This window comes from Marmota marmota, unplaced genomic scaffold, assembly GCF_001458135.2.
Source record: "Marmota marmota marmota unplaced genomic scaffold, marMar, whole genome shotgun sequence".
In the NCBI taxonomy this organism is placed as follows: domain Eukaryota; kingdom Metazoa; phylum Chordata; class Mammalia; order Rodentia; family Sciuridae; genus Marmota; species Marmota marmota.
In genome coordinates this window covers 68,157,342-68,185,029 of record NW_025999900.1, presented here as the reverse complement: position 1 = coordinate 68,185,029, position 27,688 = coordinate 68,157,342, and the positions used below count along the sequence as shown (strand labels likewise).

General features: G+C 60.3%; 2 protein-coding genes across 3 annotated transcripts; both read right to left on the bottom strand.

Moving 5' to 3' along the window:
- Positions 1-355: 355 nt before the first annotated feature.
- Siva1 (SIVA1 apoptosis inducing factor) lies at positions 356-13,777 on the bottom strand. The gene is made up of 4 exons (XM_048799462.1): positions 13,616-13,777; positions 3,353-3,557; positions 2,562-2,718; positions 356-520 (listed from the first exon to the last, which is right to left on the bottom strand). The coding sequence occupies exons 1-4, from the start codon at positions 13,760-13,762 to the stop codon at positions 463-465; spliced, it is 567 nt and encodes a 188-aa protein (XP_048655419.1). The 5' UTR covers positions 13,763-13,777; the 3' UTR covers positions 356-462.
- On the bottom strand, positions 9,645-20,624 carry Adss1 (adenylosuccinate synthase 1). 2 transcript variants are annotated; one of them, XM_048799461.1, is made up of 13 exons: positions 20,011-20,624; positions 19,335-19,437; positions 16,416-16,478; positions 15,925-15,975; positions 15,555-15,621; positions 14,863-14,970; positions 14,666-14,747; positions 14,447-14,573; positions 13,828-13,982; positions 12,716-12,840; positions 11,846-11,943; positions 10,459-10,608; positions 9,645-9,983 (listed from the first exon to the last, which is right to left on the bottom strand). In XM_048799461.1, the coding sequence occupies exons 7-13, from the start codon at positions 14,714-14,716 to the stop codon at positions 9,931-9,933; spliced, it is 759 nt and encodes a 252-aa protein (XP_048655418.1). In that variant the 5' UTR covers positions 14,717-14,747; positions 14,863-14,970; positions 15,555-15,621; positions 15,925-15,975; positions 16,416-16,478; positions 19,335-19,437; positions 20,011-20,624; the 3' UTR covers positions 9,645-9,930. The 2 variants fall into 2 exon arrangements, with proteins under 2 accessions (XP_048655418.1, XP_015344288.2); XM_015488802.2 differs by lacking the exon at positions 20,011-20,624 and having other exon boundaries at positions 19,335-19,441.
- Positions 20,625-27,688: the final 7,064 nt, after the last annotated feature.

Here is a 27,688-nt window from a genome sequence, read left to right as displayed (position 1 = left end):
CAACTATGCCTGCTCAAAACGGGGCAAGGACTGCCACCCCCAGCACTGCTAGGGATGCCTCCTCTGCTGGAGAGAGCTCCTGGAGGGCAGGGCCAGTCACACCGCCTGGGGCCCTGGCCATGCATGTGACAAGGTATTTCAGGGGGCAGTTTGGGAGGGACACCAGCATGAGGTGACACTGTACACTGGAAACCACTCAATCAGACTCTGGGCTCTGGGTCCCTGCGCCAGGTTGGTGGTGAGTAGGAGCTTCTGATGCAAGGCTGTAGGAGGCAGCTGCTGCCCAGCTGTTATGCTCCCAGCCTGGGCAGACCCCATGCTTCACCCTCAGATGGCTACGACAGGAGTCCTCACATGCAAATATAAAGGGGTTTATTTGATTCTGTCATCAGGGTACAAAATGCAACACACAAGCCACTCCTGCCCTCTTCAGCACGGATGTGTGTGCCGTCCACAGGAGCCTCAGGCTTCAAACATGGCGCAGCTGGTGCACAGGGCCTTCTCCCAGACGCCACTGCAGCTGCACCGCCACCGGGGCGGGGGGTAGGGGAGAGAGGAGAGCTGTGTTAGGGCCTGGGCTATGCCTCCCTGTCCCCCGCCGTCCTAACCCAGGACAGAAGCATAAGACCTTTGGAACAGGCTCATGTGGCAGTGACATTGCAGCGCCTGTTTGGGACACCCCCCACCCAGGGGTGGCCCAGCATGCAGGCACACTGTCTTCAGGAACTGGCTCACATCCTTCCCCTGTTCCCAGCTGCAGAGCAGATGCAATCAGTCAAAATGAGGTCCCCCCATAGGAGAGCAATGGGGGCCTTCAGAGAATGTAACACAAGGAGAAAGACACAGAAGAGGAGGACATCAAGGCACATGGAGATAGGCATCCATAAGGAAAGCCCAGTGCGGCCACGGCCACGGCCACCAGATGCCCCAAGGGGCCTGCAATGGATTCTCCCGACAGCCTCGGAAGGAGCCCACCTTGCAGGCACCCTGATCTTGGACTTCCAGCCTCTAGAATATGAGGGTAAGTCTGCCTAAGCCACAACCCAGCGCCAGCTGGAGTGACACAGGCTGAGAAGCCCAGCTGGGTTTCACACAGGACACGCTCTCCCCAGAACTCCGCCGACATCCTGTCAGAATTCACAAAACACAACGGCTCCCATCAGAAGCACATGGAACAGCGCTCTCTCCTAATGAACGAGACTTTTAAGGGGAGCCAGTCAGTCATAGGAGACACTGATTGGGAGGGACACGCAAAGGACACACAGGAACAATGTGCTAACCAAGATGCAAGTAAGGACATGCCGTCTAAAACGCGTCAGCAAAGCCAGCGCTGACGGCTACCTGGTGCTCAGACCATCTGCCAGTGGCGCCAGAGGCCAGCAGTCAAGACAGCGCCAGCAGCCAGCCTGTAAGCCTGAGGCAACGGGGCAGGTAGGGGCCAAGCGGGGCCACCGGGTACGTGGGTGACGGCCAGCTGAGCTGCATTTCAGTTACATCAGAACCACATTAGAGAAGCCCTTGTTTTCTGCCACTCTTGCAGCTGCTTGTCCTGAATGGGAATCCAGGGCCATGTTTGGCAGAAGCAGCAAGGGGTGGGGTAGGCCTGGCATCCAAGCCTGGGGACATGACTTCCAGGTAGTGACCTGGGGCAGGTCATTCACTGGTAACAGGGTGGAGAGCCCACCTCCTGCGGACCCGCAGGGAAGGGCTACAAAGACACTGCCCTTTCAGTTTAAAGTCAGTAGGAAAAAGACCCAAATCAGGCTGGGAAACCACAGGAGGAGCACCCGCTTCAGGACTAGGCTAACACTAGTTCCCAAACTGAATGCTGCATGTCACTGGACTCCCACCTGGCCATGGGGCCTGGGACTTCTCCCTAGAGCACCCCTCCAGGGCCGTCCAGGTCTCCCCAACTGAAGAGCACCTCAAGGGAAAGATGCCCTCTGACATGTGGTTTTCAGTTTTACACAGCCTTAAACCGCTGGACCTGAGCTTGTTTGGATCTTCAGAGCCACTTGCATGTCTGGGGGAACTTGTCTTTTGAAGGGGCAGGACAAGTGGATAGGCATAGCTGCTGGGGTGGGAACAGCCTCCTGGCACCTTGTGGATACCAGAGCCAGCCAGCTGCAGCAGCATGCACTCACACACAGTGGACTAAGCCAACTTCCCATTTCCTGCTTAAAGAGCTAATAACCTGGCAAACACACATGCAGCATGCACCTGCTGCCATGCATCAGGTGTTCCTCAAACATCAGCACACAACGCAGGAAGCAAATCTATGAGGAAGTGTAGAGCCGAGAAGACCAAGACACAAAGCTGTTGAAGAAAGGAGGCCACAGAGAGAACTGACCACTGGTGAATCTGGATTTCCTTGAGAAAGAACTACTAAGTGTTCAGAAAAAAAAAAAAAAATAAAGCTATACAAGGCATTTATTGTCATCATGTCCTGTCCTGCTAGGTGATGGTAGATGGCACCTACAGAGGACCTGTCCACTACCCTGTGGGCACACCCTGAGCATGGTGACCATGGTTCTAGCAGCACCATGGACCAAAGCACTTACTCCACAAGGCCACACAGGGCACAGGCCACTGCACCACAGCCCCAGCAAGTGCGCACACACTGCCCACACAGGGCCCGCTCGCACTGGCTGCAGACCACCTTCCCATCAGCAGCTCGCACACATGAGGAACAGGCGATGGCTGTGGCCCCCGACAGGTCTGTGAGGAAAAGAAACAGCATGCTGTCAGCCTGGAAGGGGAGTGGAAGAGCGCAGGGGCTGTGGGCTCACCTCTCTTCCCTGCAACTGACCCAGTCTGCCCCACTCTGGCACTGGATCACTTAGAAACCCTCCAGCTGAGCACAGTGCCCAGATCCCATTCTACTAAAGATCCACAGTGCTCCCTGCACGAGACTGCAGGTCCGCCTACTGCTGCATCACCTGCTACTGAGCACAGGACTTCTTGCTGACTGCTTTATCAGAACCTGGTGTGTTCCTGTGTTGCAAGGTGTGGCCCGCTACTTAACCAAGGGTCCTGGACCCCTCTCTGACCCCCTGAACAGACTCCAGGTGGGCCTGGGACTCTGTCTGAGCACTGCACCCCGGACATTCCCACCTCCACAGAACAGAGAAGGGCATTGCCAAGCAGGCAGGAGGCCAGGTGAGTCCTACTCCTTTCCTGGCCTGATAATCAGATCTCCCTGCAGAATCCTTCCGAACTTCTGCCACTTGCCCTGTGTATCAGACTCTGGGTCGGACTCCTGCTTGTGAGGCAGGAAAAGCATCTGAGCTGACTATCTTGCACTGCCCACCTGCAGCACCACAGACAGGAAGTGCCACTGGCAGCCACTCACCAGCCTCAGGGGCCTGGGCTCGGCTCCTGATCAGTCGGCCATCTGGTCCAATCAGCATCTGCCCCCTTACAGCTCGAGGTGCACCTGTAGGGCCGGGCTTTGGGGACTCTGGCAGGTGGACGATGGCACAGCCTTCACCCCACACATAGTTCCTGCAGGCCTGGGCCCCGTGGAAAAGGAGTTGCTTGGTCTTCTCTGGGGAAGACAGACCATTCCTCAAATTTACACTGTGCAGCCATGAAGCCCTCAACAGCCATCTTATGACCTATCAGGATGGCACAGGGAGTTCTTTGTGCCTGTCCCCTGTTACCCTGGCTCACGCTGCTCCCTGGAAAGGCAAGGCCTCCTCTGTGTCCCCTGGCTCGGCAGCCAGCATCACTACAGTCCCACCTGTGTCCCACACAGGTCCTCCTCCTATTGGTCTGCTCATTCTCAGCAACCACAGCTGGCCTCCTTCCTGGGGCTTGTGTCCCTTTCCTCTCTCCTCCCCTGTACTCCCATCCTCAAGGTGGCCTGTTTCATGCAGAAGTTCTGCACCCTTGAACACTACTCTTCAAAAAGGTGCCCCCAAGGAGGTAGGGGGAAACCAGAGGCTCAGCTGAGCCTGCAAGCCTGGGCACATCCCCATCACCTCCAGAGAGGCCAGCAAAACAGGGCAGCATGGGCTGGGGTTGTGGCTCAGTGGTGGAGTGCTTGTCTCCCATGTCAAGGCCATGGGTTTGATCCGCAGCACCACATAAAGATAAATAAATAAAAATAAAGCTATATATCCATCTACAACTAAAAAAGACAGGACAGCAGACAACTCCTGATCAAGGGACCCCAGAACCTTCTACAGGTCTTGAATACCTACTCATGCCTAAGAGCTGGAGTGACTTCTCAGTGCACAGGGCAGTGGCTTTCCACTGCTACACAAAGGTATCCAGGCAGCCTTACAAAATCAAATGCCAACCTGCCAGTCCCCAGAAAAATTTGCCCAGCGCCCCGGTGGAGATGCCAGATGCAAATAATGGCTGTGGGAACTCAAATGGAGTGGCTAATGCCAGCCCAACTGGGTGCTTCCGCCTATATTTGTGTGAGACTGTGGGAAAGGGGGGGGGGTGTCACATGCTGAGGACAGGGTTCCTGGTCCATCTGAAGTGGAGGTTAAGGTGCTTGCTGTGGCCTGGAACTCATCCCATGTGACTTCGATCTGCATGTCAGTCCTGCCCACACTACAGAGCACAGCACCCCTCCTGACCCAGCGAGGAGGAACAAGCTCCTGCCAACAGGCCAAAATAGGAATCTCAAGAGAGGATGTAGAGAGGGAGATGACTTAGCTTCCAATTCTACTTAATTCTTCTGTTTCTAGTTGTTAAGGGCACATGCTTTAAGTCCAGCCACAGTCTCTGGCTTCATTGGTTTCATCACCTGTGTGGCCTCAAAAGCATTTCAGGTGGCAGCCCTGACCAGGGAGAGGGCACAGAACTGCAGACATAGGAGGAGAACCAGGGCCTTGAAAGGGATCTTTGTTTTTTTCCAAACACAGGCTTCTTCCCTACACCCTAAAGGCACAAGCAGCAACCCTCAAACTCACGCCAAGATGTTTTCTGACTGCCAATGTGAGTATAAACTTTGTGTCTACAACCACCAGGGTAAAGTAAATTCCACTCTGCATCTGCCCCAGAAGTCAGGCTCGCCAAAGTGATGTTCAGTAACACGAACCTGCCTGGCATTCTGCAGGAGGCGGCCTCTCACGCCTCCACTGCCCTCACATACCCAGAACGCCTGCCGCGCTGTTTCCAGGGCCCTGGCCTCTTCCCCTCCTGGCTAGCTCACCCTCCAGGACTCGGCCTCGACTCTGAGCCTCCCGAGACCATCCCTGCTCCCCGTGCCCGTGCTCGTGCATCGGTGCCACCTCCATCCCTCCCGGCCCTCGCGTCCTCGAGGGACAGACATGTCCCGGCTTGGCTTGGCGCTGAACGGGGCGGGGGCAGGCTGGGGGAAGGAGGGCGTGCACTGGNTGTCACTGCTTCTGCAGCCGAACGTGAGACCCTCTCTGAGTGGCCATGGGTGCAGAAGGGGGCACTGGGGAAAAGCTCGTGTCCCTCATCCAGCCTGACACCACTGGACTAAATGCCCTGGGGAGAAGGTGCAGTGATGGGTGGAGGAGTTGCTGACCTAGCCTGTGGCCATGGACTCTCCCTAGAACAGACTAGTCTCCTGTCAGCTTTCCCCAGCGATCACGGCTCCCAGGCTGTTTCTGGGTACTTTATTCGGCTTTCCCAAAACCTTTCACTGGCACAGCTGGGCTGTGGATGTGACGGTTTCCCAGGCTAGCCTCAAACTTGCAATCTTCTTGCCTCAACCTCCAGATTCTGGGGCTATAGGAATGCTCCACTGCAAAACTGCCATAGAATCTTTAACATAGTAAATACACGCAAAGCAGTGACAGAGAATCTTCTTAGCTCTTCCATTTCAGTCGAGTCTGGATTCAAGAACCACTCACTGAGGGTGCATTAAGTGTTGGATGTATCTGCTCAACCTGAGTTTGGGACAAAACTCACTTCTCTGCTTCTGCTGGGGGGTGAGGTCTGCATAAACTGCAGTCCTCTGCAGTTGAGAAAGTCCATTTTAGCCTTAGAGCTAATACAGCAGGGGATGCTTCAAGGGTCTCAGCTGGCAAAACCAGATTCTTCTCCACTACTGTGGAGTGGTATGTTGCAGCTCTTAATGGCAAACCCTAGAAGCTCACTGCCAATTTCTTTCTTGGTCCTTGTCTTTTGAATTCAAAGAATGAAATTCACAGATGAAGAGGAGTGAGCATAAAAGAATAGGATTTATTTAAGTGAGAACAAAAGACACAGAATTCCCACAAGCTGAGAGAGGACCTCAGCAGATTGCCACTTTCATGTACTAGTCTAGGGGCTTCTATGGCTTCTGGGTAGAGGCAATGGTCCAAATCCATGCTACACAGACATTGGAAAAGGCTGTTGGTTAGCTCTTGAGGCTGTAGCCTTAACTCAGGTCTGACCTGCCTCCTATTCCCATCTCCCCAGGATGAAGGAGTTGGCTGGAATGTTTCTACAGGTTAACTTTATGGAGTGGCCTTTACATTAAAATAAAAGAACTGGAATCCCGTAACTATCCTATCTTATTCAATAGCAAATACCACACGGTGGCTAAAATAAGAGATGTTCATTCCCTCACAGGTTGAGGCTGGAAGTCTAAAACCAAGGTGCCAGCAGTATGGGTTTCTCCTGAGGTCCCTCTCCTTGGTTTGTAATGGACATCTTCTCCTTGTGTCATCACAGGGTCATCCCTATGTTTCCTGATGTCCTCCTCTTAGAAGGACACCAATCACGTTGGTTAGGGTCTCCCCTAAGGACCCATTTTAACTTAATCACCACTTTAAAGACTGTCTTCAAGTAGTTCCATCTGAGTCCTGTGGGTTAAGGCTTCAACATGAATAGGATTCAGCACAGAAGTGGCAAGGAAGTGTGCAGGTGGAGCCTGAGTGGCCAGCACCCTCCTTCCTCACCCTGAGCAGTGATTCTGCTCTGTGTCCCATCCCTAAGGGTGGCACTGCTGCTCTGAAGCTCTGTGTCCGGCTGCTTCTCAGCACTCCAACTTTGCCCCCACCTTCTTGCACCTGTGGGCAGCTGGTTCCTTTTGGCACCAAGTGTCCCACTGTCTAGCAGAACCTTGGTTTGCTTGCCCACCCCACTGGGCCCTGGGCTGATGCCAGGCTTTGGCTGTAATGGCTGAGCTGCTCTGGACGGCCTGTACATGGAAGGCCTTTTCTGGACACCCAGATTCACCTATCATGGACCAGGATGAGGGACGGATGCCCAGGTGGCGGTAGATATAGTTTAACTTCTAAACCAGCCGGCAGCTTTCAGAAGTGCCAGGGAATGCGCTTATTAAAGAACATGGCCGTCACGAGTTTCCCCTGGTTTGGTTCTGAGGGGGCATCTGGACAGTGGCCATGATCTCTAGCCCTTCCTTGACCAGGCTCCTGACCTGGGCATGAACATTTATTGGGAGCCTTTCATAGGGTATTTCCTTGTCCTGGTGACACGGGATGCCAGAGTCTCCAACCCATGACTGTGTCCCTCTCACAGGAAACTTGTTCAGTGTCCTTGTAGCTCTGTCTCTGACCTGTGTCCAGTTTATGCTTGCCAAGGTAGCCCTCTCTGGGACAGCCCTGATGGGAGGTCAGCTTTGGGAGGGACACAGGGGACGCAGCTCAACAAAACAGAGAGAAGGATAGAAGAGCTCAGTCCTCCCAGATCCAAGAGAGGAGAGCAGGGTGCCTGGTGAGCACCCATGGGAGCTATCCAGCACATGCCCAGGCAGCACATGGGCAAGAGCCTGAGAGCAAGACCTGTGGGGGAGTCTACTGGGGTCCAGGGTGTTACCTAAGCAGGGTCTCTCAGGGAGCTCTAAGTAGAGGAACTGGCAGGCGCCAGGTCCCAGGCACCTGCTGGGACTGAAGGTGGGCACCACAGCAGTGTAGGTCAGTGGGTGGGCCAGGCTGTTTTTCTCCACCGTTCCACCAGGGCGGGGGGGTCTCAGGGAGGCATTTTCAGGGAAAGCTCTGTGGACGGACACCCTGAGGACCACCCTGGGAGGAGGTAGGGACCCACAGACTCAGGGTGCCTGAGCCCTGCCTCTGGTGTGAGGTGCAGCTTGCACTCAAGGTGGGTGCCCAGGCAACAGGAAATTGCAAGCTTCGCGTGGCCATCGAGTCACTGATTTTTCTTTTACCCCTGCGTTGAACAGAGACCTAGCCTACACTGTCTGCCCTAGGGCTGTGTTGTCTATATAAAGTTCAAAAATCCCAAACCCTCCAAATATCTGCTGCTGGAAAACTCTTTCCTTTTGCCTTTCCTGCTGTATTGTGGAAGGAAAAAAATTCCCAGAAAACCCAAGGAACTGTGTTTGCTTCTGTCTTCTCCTGTGGCTGTGTGCTGAGCACGAGGAAGGCACAGGAAGGCCACCAAGTGGCCAAGAGGTGGGGAGGTGGCCACACTGGCATTTCCCATTTCCTTTCAAACCCTGAAGGTCCTTCTTGGTACCATTTGGGAGTTTGCTGGTGAGCCTGGGGTCATAGGGGGTTTTGCCCTGAGCCCACTGTCATGTGAGTTGGTATCTTCTGGGAGTGAGCCAGACAGGCCAAGCCTGTAGGACTTCTTGGACCGTTGAAGTCTGTTGGAAAGCAAACCCAGGTGGCCTTCAGCCGGGGGACCATCTGACTTGGTGCCAACTAGTCTGGAGTCACCTGGGAGACTCTGGGTCCCTCCATGCAATCCTTGGCCTCGGGAAGGATATCAGAGGGCAGTTATTTTTCTAAATGTACCCCAAACTCTGAAATGTTATCGAAGGAGGCCACTTGGTGCCCCTGTGGGTAGAGACCATGGTCAGCACTGGAAGGCTCAGACCAGTCAAGAAGTGTTTGAGCCATTGGATGCAGCTTGGAAGAACTGTGCCCAAGCTTGCCCAGCTGGAATGGAGAGGGGCTGCCCCTGGGCTCCACTGCCCTCTCGGGCGGGTGTAATTATCTTTCTTGGATTATCCAGTGGGTCCTAGCTGGGTAGCAGCCCTAGAGTGTAATTCATTTAGGTAGTTAGTTTTGAAATTTTGTCTTTCTTTTTTTGCAGTGCTGAGGAAGGAACCTAGGCCTTGTGCACTCTGGGCAAATGCTCTACCCCTGAACTTCATCCCAAGCGTAGTTGGTTAGTTTTGAAAAACATATTTAATACACTTGGTCCATCCTACATGAGCTTGCTCCATTTTGTTTTCTGAGCATATACCTGGCTTAGCTTTTGATACCCGACTGCAGGGTTCCATTTTGCCCACCAGTTACCCTGGCCCCACCTCAAACCCTGTGGGATGACGTCCTTCAAATAGCCAGCCCAGTGTGACATGTGGGCCCCTGACATCCACACTGTTAACTGATGCTGGACATGTTAACAGGTTTTGAGAAAAGCTACATTTCAGGTGACCATGGCCTGGCATGGTCTAGCTTAGCAAGTAAACTCCAACTTGTTGCCTTAGGATGTGGGATTTCCCTGACTTGCTGCCAGAGTCTCTAAGTCCCCAGTGAATTGTGTGTTGTGTAACCCTGGGCCCATTTGCCTCTTCCTGGGGTCTCAGAGCGCCTGCTGGTAGTGGCAGCCATTCTCAGCTACTGACTGAGCCTTTCTCTTAGGAGGCTGCATCATCTGGACTCTGGTCATGGGGAGTAGGTGCCTTTCAGTGTTGAAAAGCAACAAGGACAAGGTCAAGGCAAGCACACAGTGACCACTGCTCAGTGGCTCTGGGATGTGTTTATTGCAACACGGCTCCAGCTGGACACACCATGTGACATCAGTGTGCCGGGGGCCCTGTTTGAAGCACTTAGGCTCATTTTAAACAGCAGAATCTTAAAAACTGTACATGGAGCTCACTTGCAGATGATTAAGACCATCGCAGAATTCAGTGGGTTATCAAAGTGCAGAAACCCATTTTCCTATTTCCGTGGATGGTGTAGCTGTGACACCTACAGCGGCTCACACGGGGACAGGGGCTGCTGTGGCCTGCCCAGGTCGGCTCATCTAAAACAGCTGGATCATGGACTCTCTGGACTTGCCAACGCCAACCCATTTGACTGGAAGGACAGCAGAGTGGTCACAACACACACACGTGTCAGTCATCTGACAGTGGGGCGATTTTTCTCCAAATGGAGATATTCCAAAGTTGAAATTTAAGTGGAAATGTTTGACTGAAAGCGTCAATGGTAGCACACAGTGGGCGGTTTGGTCAGCCTGCGCCTGTTCCCAGGGCTTGCCACATGGTGAGAACCCCCTGGACAGGGCTAACACATGCCTAGTGGCCATCTGCATCTGGGGCAGCTGTTCCTGGCAGGGTCACGAGGGCTGCCCCTGGCCACTGCTGCTGAAGTGAGCTGTCCCAGGAGCCACCCCAGCTCCGGCCCCTCCCCTCTTGCCATCTGATACACCCTCCTGGTCACTGCACCTGGCAGGAGTCTTATAGCCTCCAGGCCCTGCACTGGGACACAGGCCCCTGGGGCACCTGAGGTCCAGGGTGCAGGGAGGGGTGGCCATGGGGGCTCAGGCACCCACCTGCCACACCCACGTGATTCTCCACAAACCGCACGTAGCTCTGGGCCTGGGGGGGCAGGTCCTCCCACTTCCTGGCACCCGTGGTGTCTGCTTTCCAGCCGGGCAGTGTTTCGTACTCCACCTCAACCTTCTGAAGTATTTCCTGGTTAGCTGGGGGACACACGGGCAGAGTGGTCCCTCGGACACTGACGACTGCAGGGCAATGTCAGTGAGGGCAGGCGGTCCTGTGGCTTTCCCAGCATGGGAAGAGCAGGGGGGCAGACACTGGCTGTGCCCTCCAGGCCAGGGCACACCCACCGGGGACACGCACTCAGCACTGCTCTTCAATGAGGCCCCACCTGGAAATCTGAATTCTGAGGCAGGAGGCACCCTGAGGGACATGTGCCCCTGCCCAGGAGCATCAAGCCTCAGGCACAGAGACACCTGCTCTGTGCTGGGACACCATGGCCCAAGGTGGTGCCATCCCTGACTCGGGGAAGATACTGGAATGAGTGCCCACCAAGGGTTCCTGGGTCCTGGTGCTCACTGTGCACAGAGCCCTGAGCACCAGGAGGAGACTCAGCCTCCCAGCCACATGCTCTCAAAGGTCAGGGGTCAACATGGCCAGGAGGGCCCTGAGGACACACGTGGCTCCTGTAACCAAGGGGCACTTCCATGCATACCCAGGTCTGCTCAGAGGTTGTAAGCCAGGGGCAGTTACCCCGGCCACTGCAGAGGAGGCTAAGGAAGAGCAGGTCAGCATGACCCTGGGTGTGAGGCTGAGGGGAGCCTTCCAGACCATGGGCACTGGAACCCAGGAAAGCAGCACCCCTTATGCTTTCCAAAGGAAGGGATGCCCAGTGGCCGGAGCCCAGGAGATCTTCAGACTCCAGCCAGGACCAGGGGCCTGGTGGTGGAGCGCGTTCCCCCCAGCCTGGGTTCCCCCAGCACCGAAATGCAAGGTCAGTACAGCTAGCCACAAGGCATGCTCGCTGAGGGGAGGGCCAGCTCCATGTCCCAGTTTTCCAGAGCAGTTCACGTCCACTAACTCATGGGGCATTGCCCTTCCTGGAGGAGGTCCTCCTCTGCCGAAGTGACTGAGGGTCCCCAGGGTCCCCAGGCAATGACTGTAGGTAGTCAGAAACAGTCCTGTTCCCTGAGCTATTCTCAGGCCACCAGAAGGCACTGCAGTCAAGACCCACCTCCTTCCTGGCTCTGAGACCTGGTCAGGCTTCCCCAAGAACCCGTGAAAGACCAAAGCCAGGAAGGACGTGGGTCTTTGGGGAGCAGCAGCCCGCCCTCTGCCCACTGAGCCGGGAAACCCCTGGGTCTCAGGAACCTCGGGTCGCCTCCATCAAAGCCAAACAGATGTCCCAGTGGACAGAAAAACAGTGGCTCATTCCAGTACCTGGGAAGTAGAGGATCCTCTTTCCATCGAGCTTGTACGAGACGCCGACTTTGATCTCACCCAGGACGTCCAGGATGTCCAGCTTGGTCAAGGCTAGCCTGTCCAAAACCCGAGAGACATCAGCAGACTGTCAATTGAGAATACAGACGGGTGATCCCCAAAGAAATGTGATTGGCGAACAGGCCGGGGGGGCAGGAAGCCCACCTCAGGGTTGTACCCTGCCTTGGCCATTCAAGGACGCTCCCCTTCCTTGAGTGTCCCCACGGGGAGCCCCTTTCCCCTCATCTCAGCTTTCTCTGGCGGTCAGAGCTCCCTCTGCCTGTGCCTCCTGCCCCGTGGGGCCGGCAGCATGGCTTGTGTGGGGTCCCAGCCCTGTGAGCATAGTCCCCACCCAGGACGACTCTGGTTAAGTCTTGAACCCAACAGGGACCTTTCCACCTGGTTGGAGGTAGCTCACGACCCTGGCCTGTGTTGCCAAACTGGAGACGAAGCAGGGAACCCTTGGTCCAGCAAGCCTCTGTTCCCAGGAGACGGTCCTGAGCAACTGGACCTCAGGGTCCTTACAGAGAGCCACTGGAGGCGGCCCTGGCCCGACTGCTGCACCCCTGGGAAAATGCCCGCAGCCGTTCCAGCTGGCCGCAGGGGCCCCTCGGGCTTCTCCCCCAGGGCCAGAGAGGCTTTTCCCAAGGGCTGTGCGGCTGGGGCTGCAGCGCTCTGGGTCCTAACCTCAGGTCCCACTCAGGTCCCCTCTGTGGGATCCACCCACGTGGGGGAGAGGTATCTGGCGCTTCCCAGGTGGCCTTCCCATGGATCAGGGGTTTGCGCCCTTCCTAGGAGTCAGCTCTGGCGAGCTGAGGAGGGGCTGCTTACGCCGTGAACCCGTTGACCATGTGGGCGTATCTGAGGATCATCAGGTCCAGCCAGCCGCAGCGCCGCTTCCTGCCCGTGGTCACCCCCCATTCGTGGCCGCGGTTCTGCAGCAGGTCTCCGATTTCCTGCACGAGGATAGAGAAGACGGTCCACGGGAGCCACGATGGGAACCGTGACAGGAGCCGTGTGTCCTCTCCTCTCCGCCGGCTCCTCCTCTGCCCTCCTCCTCCTCCTGACCCGGCAGTCCTTGAAGGCGCCTCCGAGGCAGCCGACGCGCCCCACACCTCCACGTTCCTGGCAGCCACCTCCCCACCTGGGAGCGCAGTGGCCGGGCCTTGCTGCCCAGTGTGGTTCTGGGCTGGCAGAACCTTGTCCCCAGAAGGCCAGGAGCCGGCCGTCTTCCCTCCTGCTTGGGCGAGGACAGGTATGCGTGGGGCCTGGTCCTGCAGCTGGACTTTGCGGGCAGGGGGTGTGCTTATCTCCTCCTCCATGCCCCTGCCCACCCGGGAGCTGCTTGCCTCTGCATGTGAGCCACAGCTCCCCAACTCTGGCTCTCGTGGGCATCTGCTCCTCCCCCCTGCTCTGGGACGAGGCCCGTGGTCATCCCACCCTGCCAAGGTGGGTGAGACTGGGGAAGGAAGGCCAGTGGCTCCTGCAGATTCGGAGCCACCATGGCTTCCAGAAGTGCTCTGAGGTGGGGAGAGGGCTGTGCGTTCAGCCCTGATTCCTGTGCTTGGTGGACAGACACCCTAGTTGGATGAGGCCCAGAAAAGGACAAAGACAACCCAAACCCCGGAGAGGCCCAGAGGACATGGGTGTCCCTCTGAGCTGGGTGGCTAACCAACATGAGGGTGCTCTGAGGGGTTTGAGATGCCCCCACTTGCCCGTGGGCCTCACGAGTTTCCCGGGGTAGTGGTGGGCGCACACGTGTGCACACACGCACACACACACACACACACACACACTCTGGCCACAGTGCTGTTGCCATTGAAATGGTGCAGGAGCCCTGCCTGTGCCACAGGAGGGCCCCACTGGGGGGTCGGGCATGGCCAAGCAAGGTCCCTGCGGCTTCCCACACAGTTCCACCGCCTGGTGCTGGGGCTGGCACTCACATTGATCTGCTCGGTGGGGAAGGCTCCAATGCCCACGCGGGTGGTGTAGGCCTTCACCACTCCGTACACGTCGCCTATGTTCTGCGGGGGGATGCCCAGGCCCGTACACACGCCGCCCACCGTGCAGTTGGAAGAAGTCACAAAAGGGTAGGTCCCTGTAAGACAGAGGACTGGGGCTGCCCTCCACCCTGCGGGCCTGGGGCCCAAGACCTTCTCCACAAAGAGGGTCAACAGGGCCAGGGGTCTGAGGGGCTGTCCTGGGGCAGTGCCCTGCATGGGCACTGGGTGCTGGGCCATGTGGCTCACATAGGAGTCTGGGTGAGACTGAGGCGGCCTGGCTGCCCGACAGTGTGGCAGACTGTGCCCTGTGGAGCAGGGACAGAAAGGACCCAGACTTGTTGGGCCCCTGGTCCCCCTCCTGGCCTCTCTGGCTGCCAATTCCTTCATCTCTAGCTCAGCCCTTCCCTCCTTCCTCTCCCAGCTGAAATTAGGAGGACGGGGGATGAGGGATCTCACTCATGCAGCCTGAGGGTGTGACTGCTTCACCCCCCACCTGCTTCCGCACACAAGGCCTGTCAGGAAGCATGGCCCCTGGGTGGCGGCTCGGAGGGGGACGCACCGAAGTCAATGTCCAGGAGGGCTGCATTGGCGCCTTCTACCAGGATCCTCTTGGGGGGGCCGTGGAGCGCCTCGTACATGAAGTACACACCGTCGCGCACCATGGGTCTGATCCGCTCAGCAAAGCCCTGCGGGTGCGGAGGGTGAGGCCAGCCTCCCAGGCAGCAATGGCATGGGACGGGGCCTCCCACCAGGCGCCTTGCCCAGGCCCCAGGGTCACCTTGAGCCTCTTGAGCTGCCCTTCCACGTCTACTTCCAAGGTGGGGAACATGGACTGGTGCTGCTGGGCCAGGTTCTTGAATCTGCACGAGTGACCTCGCTGTGACCCCTGACGGTCCACACGGGGAGCCGCACCCCTGCCTGGATCCGTGTGCCCCCCAACCTCCCTGCCGGCCCGGGGCGTGGACGTGCAGGCACCTGGTGGAGAACTCCTCGAAGTCCGACAGGAGGTCACAGATGCGGAGGCCCGTCCGGGCGGCTTTGGAGGAGTAGGTTGGTCCGATTCCCTTCTTGGTGGTGCCGATGCTGAAAGACGGGGATCCCAGGCTTCTGAGGCCCCCGCTGACCCTCGCTGCCGCCTGCAGAGCCAGCTGGGGCTGGTGGGCAGTGTGCTGAGCCCAGGCTCCCCTCACCCCAGCAGTGCCCTCGCCCCACCTGCGCCCCACCTTGGCTTCCTGAGTGGGGGGCACTGCATGGGCCGCCTGTGTCCATGCATCACACAGGCCAGTCGGAGCCCCGGGAGCCAGCGCACGAGTGACACCATCATCTCCCAGGGCAGGATGCGGGTGCTTCACCCCGGTCGCCCCGTGCGTCCACGGCTCTGATGCACATCTCTGAGTGGATGAGTGTGTGGCCATTGGGTGTGCAGGGACAGGGTTCTGGTGTCACAGTGGTGTTGGCTGGGCAGATGGCCGGCTCTTTTCAGCTCCCTGTGGCCAGGCCACCGAGGGGAGGGAGGGTGTGGCCCGAGAGGTGGGTGGCCTAATGTTCTGGAGGGTGGTGTTCTGTAGTGGCTTTGAGTCGGTTGGCATCCTGCCCCTGGGACTGGATGCCCCCCAAGGCCGCCAGCTGGGGGATGGGGGCCGCAGCAGTTGCGCCTGGGTACTCACTTCTTGCCCTCCTGCGCCTGGCGCTGCACCTCCTGAAGCCCGTCCACGGCCTGGTGGAAGTCGAACACTGCGGGCCGCAGGCACCGGGGGCAGGGACAGCAGAGGACAGAGCTCAGTGGGGCCCGCCTGCGGCAGGTGGCCACTGGGAGGGCGTGGGAGGGCTTGGGTGTGACTGTCACCCTGGCCAGGAGTAGACGCCAGAGTCCCTGAGTCCCAGGCTGCCTGTGCCCTAGTCCCCTGTCTGCAGATGGGTTGGTCCCGGCTCCCACTCAAGCTCTTTGAGAAAGGCAGGGGCGAGGGAGGGAGAGGGGGCCTCCCGGGGTGAGGGGGTGGGGCCCCAGCCCCCCCAGCCCCCCAGTGTGAACCTCACCCAGGTGGGCCCGGTCAGAGATGATGAGCCTCTTCTCCCAGTCCTTCAGTCCTGTGGGGACAGGGCACACAGGCTGGCTGTGCTCACAGGGGCACGGTACTCAGGTGAGAAGTGCCAAAGTCGGCCAGCACACCGGCTATCCATGGATGAGCACGTGGCCAAGAGGCCAAGAGGGTCCCCTACACCGTGCAGCAGGTGACCACTCTGACCCCTGCCTCTCCCCTGCTGAGCTCTGGGAGGACAACCCTGCAGGCCCAGGGCTCTTCCTGCTCCAGCCGCCCTTCCTGGACTTCCTGAGCCTGAGGCTCCAGTGTCCACCTGCCTGTGACGCTGAGGCAGTGGCCTGAAGCAGGCCTCTAGGCTGCCCAGCTGCTGCCCACTGGGCGAGGACCCTGCCTTCTGCGTGGGCAGAGACGGGGCCCAGCTGGAGAGGCTGCCCTGCCGGCTGGCCCAGTGCGCGCGGGCGGGCAGGCCTCAGGGACCCAGCCTACCTTTCTTCTCGTTCTTCTCTGCCTCTTCAAACAAGCCGGGCAAGTGGATGACCACGCCATTGCCTGCAACACACCGACAGGGTGGGTCACGTCGCAGACCCTGAGACACGCTGCCCACAGCCACTCTGCTCCAGCAGGCAGGGGCCGAAGCTGCCCAGGTGTCTGTCCAGGGATGGGCAGATGAGCCACATGGTCCAGCCCCACACCGACTGTAGTTCAGCCCTGAAAAGAAGCCTCTCACCGCACGGTGGCCGTGGGTGTGATGCTCAGTGCAATCAGCTGGATGGATGCTGTTGCGCCGAAACCAGAGGCTCCCATTCCAGGAGGTCCCTGCACTGACCAGCGCAGGGACAGAGGCAGAGGGCGTCTCCCAGGGGTGGGGGAAAGGGCGGGCAGGTTTCAGGTCTCAGAGCTTCAGTTTGGGGCTATGGGAGGCCCTGCGGGTGGATGACATGGTGCTCACAGGGTCGTGCTCCTTGGGACCTGAAACCCACCCACACAGAGCCTGCCTGGGGCGCTCACGGCAGCTGTGCTCAGGCTGCCAAAGCCTGGAGGTTACTCGGTGTCCTTCAGTGGGCGAGTGGAGGACGAACTGCACATTCAGGCCACGGGACGTCACTCAGTACCACAAAGAAAGGAGCCAGGAAGCCACAGAGGGCGCGGGGACCCTGAAATGCAGACTGCACAGGAGCAGAGCCCGAGCCGCACTGCCCGGTGCTGCTCCCGGGGCAGGTGAAGGCACTTACACCCCAAAGCTCAACTTAACGAACCCCATCTTCAGTCACCAGGAAAGGCAAAGGCATGAGGTGCACACTGGCAGAGCCAGGGTCGGGCAAAGGGGTGCTGAGCAGGGCGCCAGGGTTGGGCGAAGGCGTGCTGAGCAGGGCACAGGGGGCTTGGGCCATGGCCTGGTCTGGTGCTGTGCTGGTAAGTCCTGCACACATCCTAGCCCACAGAATCCAGCAGAAGCCGCCCTCGGGCAGCCAGCGCGCCCCCTTCCCCCTGACCCCCAGCAATGGGCACACGCCAGTCTGCACGCGCGCAGGGCATCAGGAAACCCGTCCCCGCCTCTCAAGTCTGCTGTGACCCTCCAACGGCTCGGAGACACAGAGTCATTCAGAACCACTAATAGTGACCACCGTGTCTGAGCGCAGTGGAAGCAGCCCCCGGGCCAGGTGAGCACACTGCAGTCAGGCTGCCTGCGTGGGTGGGTGGCACTGTCCCCGTGGCTCCTGGGGCATGAGGGTGGTCTGCCGTTGAGGTGGGGGGTGTGGCACGGCTGTGCTTTATGATGTGCCAATCACTCCTCAGTCTGGCTGTTATTTTACTGAAATGGCATGAAAATGGGGAGCAGAGCCTGGGAGGGACGCAGCACCAGCGTGCCCCAGGAGCAGAGCGGCACCTCCCCCTGAGACATGCTCTTCCCAACGTGTAAAACAGAGATGTCCCACATAGGCAAGCAGAGGCCCAGAGAGGGAGGGTGACTTGCCCAAGGCCACACAGCACACTGGTAGAGTGTGGGCTGGGGGTGCTGAACTGGAGCCCTCTTCTCCAAGGCCTGAGGAGGCACAGTGGAGACCGAGGCTGCCTTCCCGGGGGCTCCCCTCCCTCTGCTGGTGATATGGGGCTGACTGCGGCCCGGGGTTTGGCCAAGGGAGGCTGACTGACCCCAGTCCAGATGGGAGTGACTGGCCACAGGGAGCACAGAAGGTCACCTAAATGCCACTATCTCAAAATAGCCATGTGAGAGGCAGGAGTGTCACCAGTGAAGGGCTTTGTGCAGGCCTTTGCGTCTGCCCCTCGTGCGACGAGCCTCTGCAGGGGGCCGTCCTTCCTCTGCACTGACCACAGAGCCCGCTCTCCAGGTGTTCCCAGTGACCACCCGGCCTGTCCTCAGAGGCTGGGCAGCATGCCATCCCGGGCCGGCTGTGGCTCCTTGGCCTCGTTTCCTGCCCGGCACGGGCCCGGGGCCCAGCAGAGCAAGGCTGGCAGCCAGTCCCCTGCACTACTGCCCAGGCAGCAGGTTGGTACCCCGTCACAGCTGCCTGGGAGCGGGGGACAGGGGCTTGGGACACAGAAAGGCGGTCGCCTCACTGGGCTCTGGGTTCTCTGGTGTGAAAGGTGGATCGTCACTGCGGCAAGGGATGAGGGCTGCACTGGGGGACAGGCCCCGAGCCTCTGAGCTCTGGCGGGGCTCTGACCGTTCACGGCCGCCTTGGCCAGGTCTTCCTTCCCCAGCTGGTCTACAGTGGCAGGCCCCTGTGCCACCAACTGGGCACAGACCCAGCACTTCCTGACCTGGCTGGCGGTCAGTTGAGTCCCAAGTGTGCCAGGCAGAGCCGGGAGGAAAGGGAGAAGAAGGGGCTGAGAGCAGAGGGCAGGACTGCTGGGCGCCTCTGACTGGCCAGGGGGCAGGAAGGAAGAGAGGGAGAGCCACAAAGTCGTGGAGACTGAGGTGGCACTGGAAGGTCCTGGGTGGCTGCAGCAAGGTCAGCAGGAGGAGGCAGTGCTGAGGTCAGTCAGCGGCGGGAGCAGCAGCCCCTCGGGCAGGGCCAGTGAAGCACAGCCGTCCACACAGCCCACACCTCACACAGCAGGGGCCCCTGCATACACACAGGCAGCGCCCACACTTGCCCCGCGTGTGCCAGGGACGGGAGCTCACAGGGGTCCCTGCTCAGCGACCCCCTGCAGCCCCGCCCCAGGGCAGGCCCAGCCTGTGCCAGGATTCTGGCCGCAGGGCCCTGGGGCACAGGCCACGGCCAGGCCCCTCTCAGGTCCCCCCCCCCCCCGCATTGACTACCTCCCAGTTCGGTTTGCACTGGGGGCAGGTGGCCTCCACCCTCCCTGCAGGCTGAGCTCCTGGGCCCCACGCTCACAGCCTCCGAAAGGCAGGTGTGGGCTGGTCCTGGGGACACTCACCAATGAAGGACACGGCCTTGGTGTTGATGATGCCGCTGGGCAGCAGGTGGAAGTCGTACTCCTTGCCGTCCACCACCACCGTGTGGCCAGCATTGTTGCCCCCCTGGGAATAGAGACACGGCTGAGCAGGAGTTGAGGACTGACCCTGGGGGCTGCTCAGCTCCCCACCTCACTCCAGGGCCAGCGCCATCCCCGTGGGGTGAGGAGACTCCCGGGCGGTGGGACTGGGGCAGCCTAGCACAGCAGCCACTCTGACATGTGGGGAGGGGCCTGGGCTGGGTTGGTGGCCCTGTTCCTGGGACAGTCAGGCCTTTGCGTCTGCCCCTCGTGGGATGAGCCTCTGCAGGGGGCCGTCCTTCCTCTGCACTGACCACAGAGCCCGCTCTCCAGGTGTTCCCAGTGACCACCCGGCCTGTCCTCAGAGGCTGGGCAGCATGCCATCCCAGGTGGGAGAGGCTCTGGCCCAGGCTGGCCCCAGTGGCTCCAGGAGGTGGCTCAGCACAGGCCTCAGCTTCTAGGCCACCCCACGTGCTGCCTCCTCTGGTGAGGACCAAGGTCCAGCCCTCTCAAAACAGGCCCAACCTGTCCCCTTCAGCAGCGGCCCTCCCCCTGGCCGGCATCTCCCACCTGAGAATACAAGGGAAGCAACTCAGAGGAGCCCTGTCCTGGAAAGTACCCGGTGTCAGGCCGATGGGCTGGGGTGGGCACCAGGTGGGGGGAGGCAGGACCAGACAGCAGGTTCCAGCCCCTGTCCTGCCACTGACCAGCCACTGGAGCACAGCACAGGCTCCGCCCCTGACCCCATGTCCCAGGTCCTCATGAGGTAGGCCTCTGGTGCTGCAGATGCAAAGAGGCCCCGTTGGGATGGGGTGCTATCAAAGTTCTGCCATGTCTGGGCAGACTGTCACCCACACTGGGTGGCTTGGCAGGGCCCTGTCCAACAGGGGTATGTCTGAACCCCGGGCAGGAGGCCCACCCTGCATGGACATATTTGCCGACAGGCAGAATACTCTCCTGAGATGGTGTGCTGCCCCCAAATCAGGTCCCCTGCACAGGCACTGGAGAACCTTTTGGTGCCTCTTGAGAACCTGCTCAGACGTGCAGGGGCCTGGTGAGCATCAGCTGGGAGGGAGGCTCCGGGCTCATCCTGCTTCCTGCCACCAAGTGGCACTGTAGCCCCGAGGAGCGGGACCCTGATTGCCTCCCAGCTGCACCCCATCTTCTCTGCCTTGCTAGGGGGCAACCAGCTGATGGGACTGAGGGGCATCAGGTCCTCCACCCTCACAACCCAGCTGAGCAGACTCCCAGGCGAGACCTGCAGGGAGAGTGGCCCTCACCTCTCCCCATGAGCACCATGGCCACGGTTCCTCCTGATGCACTGGGCAGATCCGCAGCTCAGAGGACAGATGCCCGAGGCCCCAGGTGAGAGCTGGTCCTGAGGGAGAGCTACACACCTAAGCCACCTCCCCATCCCAGGGCCTCCTCGAAGCCCCACCTGGACCAGAACCTTCAGCAGTTGTCTGACACCCACCTGCCAGAAGCCAGTCCCCCACACGGTCCCCTGACACCAGTTAGGTTTTCCGATGCATGTGTGAGGCTCCATCAGGTCTGCCCCGATGCCCATGAACAGACATTGGCACTGCCGCCCATGCCCACAGGGCAGGACCATCAGGAGCCTCCCAGCCACGTCCGACCTGGCCAAGGCACTGCTGGCACCCCAGTCCAGGGCTGGCTCTGGCCACATGACCATACCTGCCCTCCCCAGTGTCCCTGGCCAGCAGAGCACTGGGAGATGTGTGGGGGGCAGTCTGACCTGACCAGGGCTCTGTGAGCAGATGACCATGGCCCCAGGGTGCCCATGGGGAAAGGGCAAGAGGGACAAAGAGGGACTCAGGCATGGGTGCTGGAGGTGGTCTGCGTGGGCCTCCACAGAGAGGACACAGGGAGGGACCTAGAGGGGCTGCCTGCAGGCAGGGGATGAGAGGCCGGGTGGCAGGGTGGGGAGGAAGGGGCAGTTGGAGTCTGCAGCTTGGGGACCTCAGGAGGCCCGTGTCCTGTCCCAGGCCTGTGGGGCGAGTCCATCGGGACGGGGCCAGCCTACCTTCTCTGCCCCCCAATGGCATGCACAGTGTCCCCCACCTTCACACTTGGGTGCTTGCCACTTGGGGGCAGGCAGGGAGGTCCCTGTGACAGCTGGGGAAGCCAAGGTCCCCAGAGAAGGCAAGTCTGTGGCGCAGTCAGGACTGGCAAGTTCTGCCACACATGGCCTCCCCCCAGGGCTGGCAGGCCTCCAGGGACATGAGATGGCCAAGGGCTGCAGGCCACCAGGGCTAGAGGCCAGGGAGCCCAGACACCCTGGGCGGTGCCCTGTCTCCCTGGCCTTCTTCAGCTGGTCCGAGGACATGGAGATGATGTGTGCCCGCCTGTGTTGGGGGTAAACACAGGTTCCCAGGAATAGCACAGGCGTCATGGGCCAGCTGGCATCAGATGACCCAGGGCAGTGGCCACTGCAGGGCCCAGGCGTGAGGCACAGGCACTCCTGAGGGGCACAAGCCAGCCCAGTACACCAAGTGCCAGGCCTCTGCACATGGGGGCTCCCAGCATGTGGAGCCCAGTGTAGTGGGACAGTGTCCCCTCCCCTCACCAGGCAGGGTCTCATCTGGGGCACTTGGTGGGGTTGGGAACAAGAGGACCCACCTCTGGCTTGGGCTTCCCAGAACAAAAGGCACCCCAGGACAGCCGGGCCTAAGGGGCCAGGGAGGGTGGAGCACAGTGGGCTCACCAGTCCCGAGGCGGGTCGGGGCATCCAGGCCTGCCCTGCACAGGCCACTCTGGGCTGCAGCCCAGTTTGGCAGCCATGTGGTTTGCTGTGAGGAGGTGGGACAATGAGCACGGTGGCCCCGGTGAGCCTAGCTGCCAAGCAGGCATTGCCCTGGGCTCAGCGTTCCCACTCCAGGGGAGCGAATGCCATCTCAAGGGGCCCACGCTCCAGCCCTGGGGGAGGACTGGGCCTGGCCGTGGGCGGCTCTGGGTGTCAGAGATGGGCAGGACTGTCTTGCTGACACCTCCCTCAGTCAGGCTGGGGCTGGGCAGAGGCAGGGCCCTCGTGTGCAGGACAGGGAATGCAGCTCACAGCCCTGACTTGGCTTTGACCTGCCCAGGGAGCTGGGGCAGTTGGTGGGATTGAGAAGGGACTGAGACACTAGGGCCAGCCCTGGGTGGGCCCCTTGCCCAGTCCCCCTCCTTGGGGGTCCACTGGGATCTTGATGTCAGGTGGACACCAGGCCCCTGGACATGGTGTTGTGGGCACCATCTGCATGGAGCATGTGTCTCTACTCCTAGCCCCTCCCAGTGCTGGGCCCCAGGGGCAAGCCCTCATTCGGACCCTCCTTTTACTCAGGAGTAACTGATGGACACAAGAGCCAGGCTGAGCGTCTCAGAACATTGCCTGAAGCCTGGGTTGCCATCCAGCCAGCTGGTCCCTTTCTGCAGATGCCCAGTGGCTGCCCTGCTCTGTCTGCTGCTGGGAGCAGGAGGCAGCTGTGGCCTGTTGGAACCAAGGTACCTGAATCTCAGGTGCAGGGTCCTCCAGGAGGCTCTGGAGAGCCCTCTGTTTACCTAAGATACTCCCTGCATCTCCTGCGGGCAGATCAGAAGCCCAGGCCCACTGGCCCTGGGAGAGGAGCAATTTGCATGGCCAATGGGCTGGATCATGCTGTGGGTGGCCAGAGAGGGCCCCATATGATGCGCACTGCACAACTGCAGGGGTACTGTCACATGGCTATGGCATGAACGATGCTCCCAGAGGTGTGGCAGTCTCCAGCACCCCAAGTGCCTCCCACCGTCTGCCAGGTGAGGAGGCAGTCCCTGCTCTCAGGAGCATGCGGATGGTGGCCCAGAGCACCTGCCTGTAGTGATCTACACTCGAGACCAGGCCAGGGGCCCAGGGTCAGGGGTGTTGAGGAGTCGACTGGACATCATAGAAGGGTCAGTCCCTCTAGACCCTTCCCAAGGCCTTCTCCCTCTATCGTGGAGCCTCAGTTCTGAAGCCCCTGTGAACACTGATGTCCACCTACTGTCCCCTGCCCAGCTGGACAGTCACTCAAAGTGTCTTGGTCCCTAGTGGTCAGGAGTTTAAGACGGGATTCTCTCCCTCCTGGACAGATAGAGGGACTGAGGCCTGATCCCAGTTCAGAATGGCCTTGCTGACTGCTGCTCCTCCTGCAGTGCCAGGGGTCACTCTCCAGGTAGGGCTGGCGGGCTGGGGAGGTGTGGAGAGGTTAGGTCCAGGCCCTGCAGGCCCTATGTGTGGAGGCTGTGGCCCTGCAACATGGACACCCAAATCTGCCCCTACCCATCCTGTAGCCGAGGGCTGCACGGCCCCTGCCAGCTGCCCTGGAGCCCAAGGCTCCGTCAGCCCGAGACCCAACCCTGGCGCCTGCGTGCTCTCCCCTTCCAGGTGCTCTCTGGGCCATGCACTCATGATCTCCTGCTGCGTGGGGCTGCCACCTGCAGCACCCCACACCAGCGAAGCCTGGGGCTGGACATGGCCCAACTTCCCCAGCTTTGCTCCTGCTGCCCCCTTTCCTGGTGCTGAGCTTCCCTTGAAGCCCTCCCGCCTTCATACCTGTATCACCACCTGTGGCACCTCTCTGGGGCCCCTCTCCTAGGCCACCCGGCTCTTACCTTCCCAGCTCTGGGTCACCCCCGCGCTGTTCCGACGTCTGCAGACCCTGGGAGCACTGACACCCCTCTGTGGCCAGCACCTCCTCCTTGGAGGCAGCAGGGGAGGCTCTGTGGGTACGGGTGGGCGTGTGTGGGTGTGTGCTGAGGGCCGTGCTGAGGTGGGGTGCCAGCTCCCAGGGCCTCTGCCGCAGCTCAGTGACCACAGGTGGTGGGAGAGACCTGCTTCTGAAAGCAACCCCTGGTGTTCCCTGCTCAAGGCTGTGGCCCTTGTTCTCCCAGGACACCCAGGAGCAGCCTGGGGACCAAAGCAAACTGTTTCCAATAACCCCCTTGGGAAAAGCTCCTCCCTCAAACCACAGGACAGTGCCTGGGATGTCTGCTCTGACCAGCACTGCTGCACCTCAGGACACACGGGGGAGACCCTGGGGTCCCACGGCCCCACACACACAGCCAGCTCTCCACACTGCCCCAGCCCGCCAGCCCTACCTGGAGAGTGACCCCAGCAGGAGCCAGGGCAAAGCGGCCTGAGTTCACAGTGCTAACCAGGACCAAGCCCCCACAGCGTCCTTGTCCCCCACAGCCAGACAATCAGCGTCCCAGTGCCTTTGCTCACTGCAGGAGGGACGTTGTGCAGCAGTCCTGGGCAGGGAGCCCCCGCACCCACAGGAAGGCTCTGTGGGATGGAGGGAGGATCCAGAGAGCAAGGGCAGGCCAGCGCTGGGGAGCAGCCAGGAGACCTCTCAGTGAGCCCGCCCGAGGGGGCAGCTGGGCTGGGAGGCTGGTCAAGCAACGGAGAAGGAAACGCAGGGACATGGAAAGAGGGAGGCAGGTGGAGGTGCCGAGGGGCTCCTGGGACGCCCTGCAGGTCCCTGCCCGGGGAAGAGAGCAGGAGCCCCAGCACCAGAGGCAGCTGGTGCCCCAGGCTGTGACAGAGCAGGACAGCCTGGCTCAGAAAGACCTGGCCTGGAGGGAGCGAGGGGCAGCGAGCAGAGGGTGCCACGGCCCCCAGAGGCCCAGAGCCCTGCAGCAGAGGTGGGGCTGCTCATGGTGAATGCGGGGGCTGTGAGTGGGTTGGGGACCAGCAGCCCAGCAGAGAGCAGGACCTGCAAGGCAAAGATACATGGTGGGTGTGACCTAAGGCCAGAGGCGCTGGGTGCCACGGGTGTCCCTGGTCCTCCAGGACACACTCTGACTGCAGGCCCCAAACAACTGAGCAGGGAAGCAGGACAGCTGCGGGGCCTGGGGCAGTCCCAGGCCACCACCGGGCAGGCGGAGAGTCAGATCTCGGGGTGAGGTGGGCACACAGTAATGTGTGGGAGCTAGACCTGAAGACCGGACTGTTGGGCAGTGTTGGCAGAGGCCGAGCCAGCACCTGCACCCTCCAGAGGCCAGGGCCGCCCTGGGGACAAAGCAGCCACCTAGGGTGAACTGGGCTTCAGGCCAGGTGACCCCCTGGAGCCTAAGGAACCAGCAGCCTGGCCAACTCACTGCAGGGACACAGGCTGGCCCTCTGCCCACCACATATGCGTTCACTGCCCAGTTCCCTTGGCCCCTTCCTGCATAACCCCGGGGTCCATGGCAAGGTCTGGCCTCAGGCATCCCCTTCTGGCTCTTGCACACTCTAAGCACAGGGTGGCCTCTGTGGGCCTCTGGCCTGGCCTTCACTCTGCCAGCCTGTGACCCCACAGGGGTGGTCCTCCAGGGCAGAGAAACACGGAGACGTTGGGGAGCCTGGTAAAGGCAAAGAGCCCCATTAAGGGGAGAGGCAAATGCAGGAAGCCAGGTCACTGCACACCTGCAACGAGCTGGGTGCCAGAACCCCATGGGAAAGGGTTCCGGGCCTTGCCTAGAGGAGGGGCCTGGAGTGAAACTCCCAGGTCCAATACCTCCTCCATGGGGGTGAGGCAGGAGAGCAGGCCCTGTTACCAGGAGGGCCTGTGGCAAGAGCTGCGAGGCTCCAAAGAGGCGTTACTGTCACTCTTCACTTCTCTGGGCCTCGGTTCCCCGCCTGTAAAGGAGCTCAGAGCGAGGGCTCTGTCTCAGCGGCCTGTTAGGAGCCGGAAGAGACAGGGTCCTGGCTCCACTGTTTGCTCCCACTCAGCTAGAGTCCAGGACTCCTCAGCGGGGGAGGCCCAGCTAGGGGACAGGGCACCTACTAACCCCAAATTCAGGTGATAGGGTCCAGCCTGCTCTGGACTCTGCTCATCCTGTCAAGTGATGGGATTGGGCAGGACCTGGTCTGCTGACCCAGGTGGCAGGGCAGAGGGACCTGCTCTCAGAACTGTCTCCACAGCCAAGAGCAGAGCCTGCAGCCACCCAGACAGACACTACGTTGAGATTGGCAGGGTCTTCGCACCACTGCAGCATGCAGGGCTGACCAGGGCTGGCGAGTTATATGGAGGGGCCCTGGGTACCACTGGAGCAAAGACAGGCGGGGCCCTGGGACTGGGGTCCCCCGGAGCCATGGACCACTTTATACCCGGGCTGCAGGGGGACAAGGGTCTGTGGCACATGCCCAGGGGCAGAATGTGCAGTGCAGACGGAGTGGGGATCTGAGGGCCGCTCTGCCCCTAAGGCCCGCAGGGGGAAGGGATGGGCTTGGTTGGCATGGCCTGGGGCAGAGAGGTAGAGGTCTCCCCGACCCTGGGAAGAACTTCCCAGAAGCTTCCCATCCCCTGACAGGCAGGTATGGCCAGAGAGCTCTGGGCCCATTGGCTCTGGGGAGGCCGTCCAGCTCAGGCAGGCCTGGAGCTCAGCAAGGAGTCAACAGAACGGGGGAGGAGCTCCAGCAGGTGCCCTCCTCCCCACCTGGTCAGCAGCACCCTCATGTGCACCACAGCTGACCCCTCTGTGCTGGACACAGCCCACAGGCAACATGGCTCCAAAGCCCCAGCACAGCACCAGGCAGGGACCCACAGAGACCAGGGTGGTGGCCCCAAGAGTGCACTCCCTGCGTCCAGAACTGTCAGAACAGACTCAGGCAGAGCAGCCCGCAGCTGGCTGAGGCCCCGCCCAGGCCCTCAGGGGACAAAGCCTGTGTCTGGCCTCTGTGGCACCACCAGCCACTGGGTCACCCTGGCGAGAAGGCTGTGGCCCCTCCCTCCAGGGCAAGCAGGACCCTCCAGAACTCTCCTTCAGATCAGTACTGGTGGCCACTCCACAGGACAGTGGCTCAGTCTGTGTCCTGCTTCTGCCTGGCTGAGTCACCAGGGTCACTCCCTGCCAGACAGGCAGCTCTCTCTCCTAGCCATGCACTGACCCTGTGTGGTCAGCCAGCTCTGTCCCAGATGTCAGTGGGCTCCAGGTGATGGCTCCTTCCAGAATGAGGAAAGGGGTGTCCTAGGGAGGGACCCTGGATTTCGTGGGGCCCTGGAATCACCCTGAGCTGGGTCGTCCCCTCTAGGGAGGGACCGTCACTCCTATGGTATGCCCCACCCCCTGAGGATCAGGTGTGTCCAACTCAGCGACTTGTATTTATAGCTCTGGCTCTGGCCACCTGGGGGGGGGGAGTGGGCAGGGTGTCAGGTGGAAGAGGGGGCTGAGTGTGTGCGCAAGGGTGCGTGTGTGCGTGCGTGCCTGGGTGGGGGCCGCTCCTGGAGCAGGTGCTCCAGGAGGGAAGGAATCCAAGAAGTTGACCCAGCCAGAGCACGGGAGGACAGGGTCCGTCT

Bases quoted from the DNA above. Each gene is read 5' to 3' on its own strand.
- Adss1 (XM_048799461.1), bottom strand. From the start codon at position 14,716: ATGTTCCCCACCTTGGAAGTAGACGTGGAAGGGCAGCTCAAGAGGCTC. The intron at 14,574-14,665 runs GTGACCCTGGGG...CCGCACCCGCAG, and splicing joins GGCAGCTCAAGAGGCTCAAG to GGCTTTGCTGAGCGGATCAG. The intron at 9,984-10,458 runs GTGGGTGCCTGA...CTGTCCTTCCAG, and splicing joins GAATCACGTGGGTGTGGCAG to TCAAATGGGTTGGCGTTGGC.
- Siva1 (XM_048799462.1), bottom strand. From the start codon at position 13,762: ATGCCCGACCCCCCAGTGGGGCCCTCCTGTGGCACAGGCAGGGCTCCT. The intron at 3,558-13,615 runs CTCGTGAGGCCC...AGGAATGGTCTG, and splicing joins CCCACCACTACCCCGGGAAA to TCTTCCCCAGAGAAGACCAA. The intron at 2,719-3,352 runs GTGAGTGGCTGC...TTTTCCTCACAG, and splicing joins AGCCCAGGCCCCTGAGGCTG to ACCTGTCGGGGGCCACAGCC.